The 11,865-nt window shown below is 34.6% G+C and overlaps 1 protein-coding gene across 1 annotated transcript; it reads right to left on the reverse strand.

The window, feature by feature from the left end:
- Positions 1–1,564: 1,564 nt before the first annotated feature.
- On the reverse strand, positions 1,565–11,827 carry LOC129216282 (novel acetylcholine receptor chaperone-like). The gene is made up of 3 exons (XM_054850492.1): positions 11,717–11,827; positions 9,328–9,463; positions 1,565–1,806 (listed from the first exon to the last, which is right to left on the reverse strand). Exons 1-3 carry the CDS (start codon positions 11,825–11,827, stop codon positions 1,565–1,567), a joined length of 489 nt encoding a protein of 162 aa, XP_054706467.1.
- Positions 11,828–11,865: the final 38 nt, after the last annotated feature.

Consider the following 11,865-nt stretch of genomic DNA (forward strand, 5'->3'; position numbering starts at 1 on the left):
TCAAACATTACCTGCTGGGCCACCCGGTATATGCCCTACTACATACCTTATTCCTGGTCAATTTAATGCTTTTTATTGACACTCAAGCAGTTTCAGAACTTTTTTTTGTATCCAAAAACCTATATTTCTCAGGAATCCTCCCCTTACCACCCACCTAAAAGGAGTCTGTATCCACCTCTGACTGAATCATGATACTTTTATAAAAAATCAAAGAAAACTTGAAGTAGGCTACATGAATTTTTACTTCATTAGCTCTGCTTTTCAATAATGAATTTTGATCATTTTTGGGGGGCAATTCTCACAAACACAAAACTAATCTTTAAAAAAACTTGACAATAATTTACCGTACATTGTCCATAAATATAGAATGGTGGGATGAAATCCATGAGTTTACTTCTCTAACTTTAAACATTAAAAGCTAATGTTTCTAGTAAGTAAAAAAGATAATCTCGAAACAAATCTACATACAATACAGGTTATGATTTGTTAAATCTTTCATAATTATGTAGGGACTTGGATTGAGATTAAAGATTTGGCATACTATTTATGATTGAGAACTCGAAATTCTTTACACACACACAAAAAAAAAGCATGGATGGAAAATAACTTTGGATGTTTTGGGATATATTTTTCATTTTATGGAATGTCCTGCCAGGTAAGTTTAATAGCTCAACAAGAAAGCTATAGTTTGCATTAATATTACTAGGGTGGTTCAAAAAAACTTTTTTTCAGCTTGAGTGCAGGACACCAACTATTTTTTTTAGACTTACTAATAGTATTATGCTGTAAAAGTTTTAGCTTCTTACTCAAGTTTTAAGAGGGTGCTCAATGACCCTTCATTTAACATTAGCCGTACCATAGAAAATGCCACGAATTTAGAAACATTTAATTTCCTCAGCTGCTTTTTTAAAAATAATGGTTTTATTGCAATGTATATGCATATTACTCGTGTATATTACAATATGTAGCTTTGTTTTTTCAAATTAATGAACTTATTAAACCCCCCCCCCCTTCCCATACTTATGAAGTTTGGGGGAGGGGGTTGAGCACAATCTTTCAGTTGAAATAGGAAGCTAAAATTCTTGCATTACATTACTATCCGCAAGTCTAAAAATATTGAGGGGTGTGTCCTGTTAGCTTGGAAACTTTTTTTTACATGTATTTTTGAACCACCCTAATGATCAGGGCCGTATACAAAAGGGGGTTCTTAGGGTCCCCCCCCCCCGAAATGTTCGGTGTGACATTTAAATGTTTGTTTAGTTTATATTTAAAACTCATATGTGTCTTTCATATGTATATTAATTGCACAAAACATTTTCATAATAGATAACCCGATGACTTGAACATTACCACCAATAGCGCAAAGCTCCACATTGAAAGTTTTAAAACCCTCCCCGAAATTATTTTCTAGTTATACGGGCTTGCTAAAGATTACCATGTTTAATTTTGTATCGCCAACAAAAACTCTGTAACATCCCACAAGATGTAAATGAGTATATTATGCTATTTGGAGATGGCCCCCGGAAGTATGGAACTATCGAGGGGGGGTTCGGAGAGGGGTGCCTCAGTCCTGCTTGGTGTCCTTGCCGGCGATGGCGTCAGTCCTGAAAGACTCTCTCTGACAAGCGGCGTTCTTCCGTTCCTTCTTCCGCACTTGAAGGTAGACGATGAGGCGACAACCCAGCATCAGGGCAAAGACGATAGAAGGTGCAGTGCGCTCGAACTTGTCTTCCAGAATGGTGTGAGTATAAAAAGCACCCAGCATCAAGACCAAGAGAACCACGTTAGCTATCTGCTTGACGACACCTGCAAGAAATGCAGGGTTCGTACTCAATTTCAGAAATAAAATGAAGGAGTTTTGGAGGAGTAAAATGAGATTTTGAAGAAGTACTAATGGGCTGCCATAAAATGATGTTTCACCTTTTTTCAACATATTTGACCTTCTTTCCCCTTTATCACGAAGTGTTATACTTCACCTAACTCCTCCTCTTGTCACATGTCATATTTTTTTTAACATTATTGTTACACTAACTGCAATGTCACTTTTTGTCACCCTCTCTCTCCCCCTTGTCACAATGTCATGAACCCTAGAGATCCTATATGAGGAGAGATTGGACAACGACGGGCCGATCTCTGCCATGTTTTTAGTCCAAGTGTTGTCAGCTCGAAATGCTGTGCTGTGTGAATTTCTAGCTTTCCCACGGAATATAAGACATGAAATCTTAAAAGAACAGACTGATTTTTTTCCCTCCTTGTTAAACAGAGCGAGCGCCAAGTCTGGCAATCCGGCGCCAATCGTTTCCATATCGTCATAGCACTTACAAAGAAAATTTTTTTCTCAAAACTTGTTCATAAAGATAGAAAACAAACAGATATTTGTTATCTGCACATTGCATTTCATAATATCATAACTAGCTTCCAATTTTTTCGATACAATGTACAGTGGATATTTGGGGCAGAGAATGCATTACGATCTATGAGGAGTGAGCATCTTTGGACATAAGATGGCCGCTGTTCCGAAGTTGTCCAATCTCTCCGTATTTAGGATCTCTAATGAACCCATCTCCTCCTCAACGCATGACATCACTTGTGGAAGACCTTTTTTGCTATATCATTAGCTGCGATTTACTAAATAATTTGTTTTAAAACACAATCACTTAATATAGTATTTATGTATTTTTAAATGTTTAAATAATGATTAGACACCCCTGACTTTTACTGCTGTAGTGGAGAAAAGAACAATAATTACTAAACTTGAAAAAATAACCAAGCACCATTTAAGCATGTTTTACTTCACTTATGAAATGTCTTAGTGTTCTAATAAAATTTTCACCTTCCAACTTTTATAACTCAACTATGATAATTCTTAAATCGCATCTTTATGAAAAAAATAAATACACGAAATTACTACATTGTTGTGAGGAAGTTAGTTGTCGATCGAAGTATTTTAAGTTACTGTCAAAGAGGAAGATTATGTAGTCTTGAACTGAAACAGAAGGAGTTAAAACCAAAATGAAAGAGGTTTGAAGTGCCCTTCAAAAAAATTTCCTAAATGAAGGAGTTTGGAAGGAGCGTAAGAACCCTGGAAATATAACACTTAACTATGCCACATATTTCACAAAAATAAATCAAATCAAGATTTCAGGAATTTGCTGGAAAAAATGCTAGAACAATTTCTAATTAAATGTAAGAATATTTTGGTACACTAGTCGTCAAAACTGGTTGAGTTGTGCAGAATTTATGGCCATACAGTAACAATCATCATTTCGAGTTATTAATGCAGAATAGAAATTCAAAAAAAAATATATAATAGCAAATTATCACTTCTATATTACAATATTGCATTGCGAAGAATACAGAACATTTAAAAAGCAGGCAGTGAAAAAAATATGAAACTTTTGGAATATAATTAGTAAATTATCGCCCATTAGTCAGGGCTAAGGGCAGAAATACATGAAATACACCGCCAGCTCAGTCATTTCCAGCCAAGGACTGCAGTTTCGTGCTTATTAGGCACTCATCAGCATGGCATAGGAAAATGACTGAGCTGGAAAACCTCTTAAGGAAGCCAAGAGTGCCAAGCAAACTGGTAGCTAATGTAGAATTAGCACAGGAAGGCAAGGCATATACTATGCCTTGCCTTCAATCTTCAAGTTGTACCGAACCATTGCTTCGGTCACTCGTCTGGTCTGCTAATTTTACATTAGCTACCAGTTTGTTTGGCACTCTTGGCTTCCTTAAGAGGTTTTTCCAACTCCAGCTCAGTCACTCCTATGCCGGGCTGATGAGTGCTAATAAGCACAAAACTACAGTCCTCGGCTGGAAATGACTGAGCTGGCGGTGTATTTCATGTACTTTTGGAATATCTCATTTACTGAAACCCGTGTTAAACTTTTTTCTAAAAAAATAATAAATAGTTATTAAATATTGTTGAGTAACAACTTTTTTTTTTCTAAATATGCTTGATATTTATCTCTTAATGCTAAAAAAATAGATTGATTTTAAAAAATTGTGGGTTTTTGGCACTTCACACTATATACCAGGTGGTCATCACAAAAGGCTTCAACGTCAAGCTACAGATCATTTTCAAAGTTTTTAAGTTTAAAATTGATCTTTCTAAGTTTCATTTAACAATTAGAATTACATTTTATAACACAGATCTTCTTTTGCCACGGCAATTTCCATAAGAAAAACCGGCAGATCAGAATACGACTCAATATTTACAGTTTCATATATCAACGTAAATATATGATCCATTAAACTATATATAGTGGACTACCATTTAATCGGATCTCTGATTTAACTGGGCGTACTTAGAAAAGAAGTTTATACAAAACTAGAGGACCCGACAGGCGTTCTGTTCAAACTTTGTAACTTGAAAAGTTGAAAAATTTCAATAAACTAACAAGTGTTTAAACCGTTTTTGTTGAAAAAAAATCAGTACATACAAAATGTTTTAAGCTGCCTTGATGTCAGAATGCGTATATTTAATTACAACTTGATTTATGTAGTGCCCACTGAGCAGTTGTTTTTATCAACTATTTTTTCTCGCATACTTGAAAGATCTTCATAGATTGTATAGTTTGTTCCTTCAGCCATACTCAAAGGATAAAAATCTTCCTCAGATATTAAGTATAAAAAACGATCTACCCATCTAGAAAAAACTTGGAAATCCCACTGCAACATCCTCCATATGAAAGAGAATAAAACAATCAAATAGATATCGTTTTTTAAAAAAATGAAAACCAGTTCCCTGAATAAGTGAAAATCACTACCCCACCCCCCTCCCGATATAAAATAAACACGTTCTTCAACCAAAATGACTAAACATTCTTTAAAAACCAAAAAAAAAAATCTTTGCAATTTAAAATATTTCACCAAATGAACAAAAAAAGAAAAGAAAACATTAAGAGTAGTAAACAAATAATCACTCAACTATTGCTATGGCTAAGCCACCACGTTCCTGTAATCTAGCCGATCAGTGAGCGAAGAGAACTCCAACCTATTAGCGGTCTCATCTTTTGAACAAAACTTCATATATTTGCCTGATTTGTTCTTTCCACCAAAGATAAAAATCTTCCACTGCACTGATATTGTGTGTACAGGGCTACACTGTTGTAATTTATCTGGACGAAAAATAAATTTGTTTCGTCTTCAAATTCTACCATCTTTTCCTTAGTTTGATAATATTTAAAGCTTTCTTGTCATTGGTGCCAAAATTCAGATGGATTTGAACCGAGAAACAAATGTTGTTATGAGTGGTATTTTTCGATCATTTAGTTAGGAAAACCTAAAGCACCAATCTGGTCACATGGTTTAACCACGACGAAAAATACGCGTTCTGCGTGAACCTAGTGAAAGAAACCTGATTCCTTCCAGTTCTTTACTTTAAAATATATCACTGGACCTAAAATTGTTGCTTTCAAGAAATGAAAGCTTTACTCTCTCTCTCTATGTTTTATCTATTCTCAATTGACATATCACAGTAGGAAATGTCATTACAAAAAGCAGAGCTGGCTTTCTTATTGTCCTTTGGCAGCAGGTTAAATATTTATTTCAGTTGTCGCTCAACAATAGGTTAAAATAAATATTAATCATTTGGGAGATATAACAATCCAATGTTTAAATTAATTAACAAAAACATTTCCGATTCGATCCATCGCGCTTCGAAACCATGCTTGCCACAACTTAATTACACACAAAAAATTTGATCAAAATCGGTCCAGCATTCAAAAGCCTTTTGGTGACAAACGTCCGCACAGAAGATTTTTATATATTAAGATATTATAAGAATTTTTCAATTACAAATTCAACTTTGAAAAAAAAATTCTTTACTATTGGTGAACTATTTTTACAATTGAAAAATAATAATGAAAAGGATTGCAGAATATGAATGTGGAACGGACTACCAACTGTCTGAAAGTCTGCTCAATTATAGATATAACCATTTCAGAAATTGTCCATTCGAATTGTCTATTTTTCATTTGTGAAAAAATGTTTTGGGAAAAAAAATGACTGTCTAAGCATTCATCTGAGTGATATGCAAAAAGCTTTTTAACTTTAGTCCATTTTGATAAATGTTCTTTTTAATTATTCTGCAACTGTTGAACTCACCTCAATGTTACAGTTTGTTTAATACACTTTTAAACAGTGCCTTTTCGTTGACAGATTTTTTTTTCTCATTCTCTCCTTCGACCGGATTTTCTGCTTAACCAGAACACCAACTGAACTGGTTAATTAGGAGCCTACAGTACAAGCAAATAAATAATACATTTTCTTATACATTTTCTTGCGAAATTTGTTCAGAAACTACCACAAAATGTTGCTAAATATCATGTAAACAAATTTGTAATCTGTAAATGTACTTTTCCTGCCTGAAGACTTTTACAGCAGTGAAGATTGAATTTATAGCCCTGTGTATATGTGTATTTTCCTTTTTACTTTCTTCTATATCTAATATATAGAAGAAAGTATTGGATTCGTGCAAATTTTCGAATTTCGAATTTTGACGGATTCGAACGTTTTGAGGTGTGCTGAATCCATTTCGACCATTTTTGGAAAATGTCTGTCTGTCTGTGTGTGTGTATGTATGTGTGTGTGTGTGTGTGTATGTATGTGTGTCACGTCTGTGTGTGACCAGTTTTTTGTGGCCGCTCTACAACAAAAACTACCGCATGAAATCGAACGAAATTTAGTACACATATGTGCCCCTATGTGAACTTGTGCCCATTAGTTTTTGGCGCGAATTCCTCCAAGGGGGGTGGAGCAATGGGACGTTTTTCGAGTTACGCGTGCTTGCTATTCCTCAGGAAGTTACTGGCGGAATCAAACAAAATTTGGTCCATATGTTGGTATTAACAGGAACAGGTGCTGATTCAATTTTGGTGTCAATAACTCAAACGGGGGTTGAGCTGTAGAACGTTTTTTGTCGTCAATTGTGACTGCTGTATCTCAAGAAATAATGAACGGAATGAAAGAAAAATTTATCGGCAAGTAGCCCTTAGTGGGTATAAGAACTGATTTTATTTTTGTGTCAACAGCTAAAAGGGGGGTAGCGCAATCACCCGTTCTTTTTTTCCATTTTGAGTGTCCTATCTCAAGAAGTAATGCTACGTTCTGGTTGAAATTTGGAATATATGTGAATCCATATGTAAACAGGCTTTGGTTCTATTTTGACGCCGATCGCTCCAAGAGGTGTTGATTTTTTTTTTTTCTGCGAATAAAAATATTTTTATTAATGCAACAATAAGAAAGATAAATCGTAATAGATTGTCGTCTGCGTATTTCTCGTGATTTTAATTGTATGGAAATGATAGGAAATATTATCTCAATGATTTAAAATTTTTAACTGTTGCCATCTTATGTTTGTTAACAAATAAAATATTTGTAATTCATTCAAGCAAGGCTTTTAAAATAACTTTCAATTTTCGCTCTTTGCTTTGCTTTTGCAATAATGCAGACATTGGGATGGTCGTCAAGTTTTTTCATGTGTAATTTTGTTTTTGTTGGGAATATGGCTTCCTCGTCAAGCATGGGGAGGGATCAGAAAAAAAAGAAAAATATAGAAGAAAGTTTCGTGATGGCCACAACATACTAGTTTTTTTTTGTAAAAGAGATAGGTGAATGAATACAGATGCATAATTTATAGGGCCAAAAATTTGGGAAAATATGACATTGGTCCAATGGACAAGTAACTAAAAAATTTCACTGGTACAGGTCCATGGTTCATTCTCTCATCGTGTTTTCAAATAAGAAATTAAAGAAGAAAAGAAACAAAAAATAACATGACACATTAACATGGAGTCAATTAGCAGTTATTAATAGAAAAAAAACAAGAGGTAAAATCAGTATGTTTTCAACAGCATTATTGCTGTAGAAATTTCTCAACCAATACCTTTCTTGCAAAGAAAGTGAAAACCATTGTAGAATAAAAGTAAAACTTGAAAGTTTTAAAAAATTTTTGAAGTTACAATTTTCAGAAGTAATTAAACTTTTCTAGTCCTGTAGAACACTAAAATTTATTTTCTGCAGGTCCAATGGATGTTTTGTGGTCCCTGGTCGGTAGACCATTGTTAATTTGAAGCCTTGATTTAATTATACAGTTGAACCTGTCTATCTCGAATTTTACGGGAGAGAAGAAAAATTCGAGATATGGAGGTTTCGAGACACAGAGGTTTTGAAAACAGTTATAAAACTAAAAAATTAGAGCAATGACTCGAAAGTAAAACTTGAGAAGCAATTTTACTAATCAACAATGTCCCCTTCCTCTCAGTTTCCGAATGGATATAATAGCTGGAAAACTTGCTTCTTGTACATAAAGTTTTAATTCTGGAGCATTATGTGACTGCTAATATTAAGAAAAATGGTTTTTGTCTAAAAATTCCAGTTAATAAAGATCATTGGGGATCGAATTCAAGAAAGACACTTTAGTCAAAATTCGAGATATACAGTTTTTCAGAAAATTTCATTCGAGACAAACATGGGGGAAAACATTGAATTAATACTTTATGATACAGGGAAAATGAAAAACTTTGACAGAGAGGTTTTCGAGATAGGCAGGTTCGACTATATTACACACTACGCACATAAACAACCAGGGCGGTCATTCCAAGCTCGTCAGCTTGCGAGATCGAGATTCTCGCTCACGTGATCGGTTGTGACGTAGAAATGTGGCAAAGTAGTATTCTAATCTGATCGAACCAAGCCGCGAGCTACGTTGGAGTAGATTAAAATGCTACTTTGCGACATTTCTACGTCACAACCGATCACTGCGAGCGAAAGTCTTGATCTCGCAAGCTGACGAGCCTGGAATGACCAGCCTGTTCCTTCTTTTAGGTACATTTAAAATTTTTGTAAAAGCTAGGGAAGGTATTGCCTTTGCTTCACTCTTTTAAATTATAGATATGGATTGAAATATGTATAGAGAATGCTACTACCGAAATTGATTTTGCATTTATTAGATTTAGTATCACTTTTTACAGAATATAATTCTGTGTGCATTATCTCTGGAGCAGATTTTGATCCTGTTCCTGTTTTCCCTCAAGACATGCATTTCATTTCAAATTTTTCAAAGGGGGGGGGGGAGGCAAAGAAAATATACTCTACGCATACTCTTGACTTTTCAAAACCAAGGATGGTCCCCACATCTGAACTCTTAGAAGGACGGCCTGCCTCGAGTCACAAATATCCCTTCATCACATAAAATAACAAACATCCCAAAACGTATCGCATCCTCGTCCCTGTCAAATCGCAAATATCTTAAAACAAATCTTTATCTTCTTCCTCCCCCCCCCCCCTCCCGCTGAAACCAAATAGCACAAAACTCACCTGGTATGAATATGAGAACAGCACCACAGAGAACCTCCATCCACCCTACCACGACTCGGAAATATTTGGAGGGCATCTTGATGCCCAGGGTCTTCGTCAATGGGAACACCTTGGCATACTGTACGAAGTTCCTTCTCTGAAAAAGAAAGAAATGGAGTCTAGATTAGTCAAAACTAGAAAAACCACCAAAGGAAATTACTTAGGACTCAAGTAAAATTTTCTGAAATGGGGTTATACTAGATATATCGCTCAATTGGAAGAAGAGTGCCACAATACAGAGAAAAAAAATTTTACAGGCGACACGCTTGAAGTTGAACTCTTCAGGCAATTTGCATTAAGAGAAATAAGTTTGCTGCGCTCTTTAGTGGTTTAATTTATTAAAACAAACGAGCTGATGTGTGGCATCACATGACTTCCTTTTACTCCAATTTAATGTCATTTTCTCATTATTGGCAGTTTTAATGTGATTCAAGAGTTTATTCTCTAAATATCACCAACAGTGCCCAAATTGAAACCAAATTTAAAAAAAAAAAAATTTTTTTTTAACGAAAAAATTTGTCCCCAAAAAAACTTGGCGACCAAAAGACTGGCGATAGATCGCCAAGTGTCCGCCAAATTATAACACCATTTGAGCTTACATCGAAATTAACAATGATTTCCCCCCAAAAAGGGACAAAAGAACCCCTTTGGAGCATCCAAATGCAACCAAAAAGGGAGGTGCACAACCAGTGGCGGCTCGTCACAATGGGCCGGGCCCACCCGACAAAATAATGCATAATTAGATTATTTAAAAATGTCTTTTGTGTTTCAGTTTTAAATAAAATCAGGGCATGAAACTGATTTTAAATTTCTAGCACTCTGCTAATCGCTAGTATAAGAAAAAAGTGTTCCTTTTCTATCAAATAGCGACAGCGCTTTAAGAATGATTCTTTAGGCCATTTTAACGGTGGCCCACAACTTAACCAACTGCGAGCATTTAAATCAAAATAACGAAAGCGGCAAGCAAAATCACCCCGAACGATGCGTATGGGCCGGCTCCCTTCCTGCCCCCTCGAAAAGTATCTTCATCCAATAGCAATAGTAGCAGCAATGGGAGGAATGTGTCTCGTCTCGCGTCGCTTATACAAAGTTTCAGTGAGGCGATGGGCAGAATTTTCGGAACCCACTCCACGGGGAAAGAAAAAGTTCTCTCATCGCTTTCTCTTTCTCTATCTTTTGATTTAATTCCATTTTTTCCTCTTCTTTAATCTTAAACGGTTGTTATTATGAGGTACTGGGGTTTACAATATTTTGGGTTCCCACTCATTTCATTGTATGGGATGTCCATTTTAATTTGTTTATTTTTCTTTATGGAACTTAGAGCGCATTCTCAATTTCTGAATGGATATTTTATTTTCGAAAAGGCGTTTGCCATTTTTTAAGTTTTAGTTTGAATGTAGGTTCAATTGGTTTTCAGTGTTGTGCTAATATAATAAGAGTTAAGATTTTATATTTTTTGAATCAAAAGCTGCACCTAAAATAATCTTCATTGGTGAGATTTTTTCAATTTTCTTATAAGCTTTGATATTTGGTTAAAGTAATAAGTCTTAATCGTGTTGGCTTTATTGTCATGCCTTTTCTACTCTAGAGTATTCTAACGCTGAGCAAACTTAAATTATTACACAATGAAAATTAAAAGTAAAATTAAAGTTTTTCCAAACGAGTGATATACGAAAGAAAATGATAAGGTGCTTGCAAAAAATCAGACAGGTTTGGCTAAATCATTTTTCCCCCATACAAATAAATTTATTTCTACCCAACTAGCGTAAAAATTAAACAATTGAAACTTGTTCTAAAAGGTTGCAAGAATTTCAAATTCAAAAATAGGGAGGGATACGTATTTTTGGGTCTTCTTAAAAAGATACAAAAATACCAGAAAAAATTGCATGAGCAATGATTTCACTTCTTTAAATTGTAATATATGTAAGAATGATTGGAAATCTATCACTATATATCAGAGAGAATCTTTAAAGAACAAAATCAAGCAATCAGAAAACACTGTTGGAAAGTAGTACTTTTAATCGTAAACAAAGGAAAAGATTAGTAATGGTACATAAAAACTTGAATCTTTCTTAAACTATGATTTTCAAGATCAAATTTTAAGAATTAAGTTTCTACAGTCCTAACAAAACATTTCCTCGGTTGCTAAGATTCAACAAATTTATTAAAATACTTTTAGATTATTCACGAAAATTTTTCATTGATACTAGAGTGTAATGCAGCTACGAAATACTCGTAGAAATTTGAAAAGAAAATCGTAAAATAGTGCAATTTTGTTAACTCCTTAGAAGGAAAGAAAAAAATTCATTAAAAAATGCTCGCGGGTTTTTTCTTTCATTGAAATACTCACTATTTCTCTATGCATTTCTTTGTTTATTTTAGGAGAAATCTTCATAGAACCTACGAGAATAAAAAAAAGTCCTAAAAATATTGAAAGCGTTGTTAAAACGATAGAACCCATGACATAACCTAACTCTTGTCAACTGTCAAGGAACAGAC

Source organism: Uloborus diversus, chromosome 2, assembly GCF_026930045.1.
Source record: "Uloborus diversus isolate 005 chromosome 2, Udiv.v.3.1, whole genome shotgun sequence".
In the NCBI taxonomy this organism is placed as follows: Eukaryota; Metazoa; Arthropoda; class Arachnida; order Araneae; family Uloboridae; genus Uloborus; species Uloborus diversus.

Coding starts and splice junctions, on each gene's coding strand:
- LOC129216282 (XM_054850492.1), bottom strand. CDS start 11,827: ATGGGTTCTATCGTTTTAACAACGCTTTCAATATTTTTAGGACTTTTT. Junction 9,464..11,716: donor AAGAAATGCATAGAGAAATA/GTGAGTATTTCA, acceptor TTTCTTTTTCAG/AGAAGGAACTTCGTACAGTA. Junction 1,807..9,327: donor TGTTCTCATATTCATACCAG/GTGAGTTTTGTG, acceptor CATTTCTTGCAG/GTGTCGTCAAGCAGATAGCT.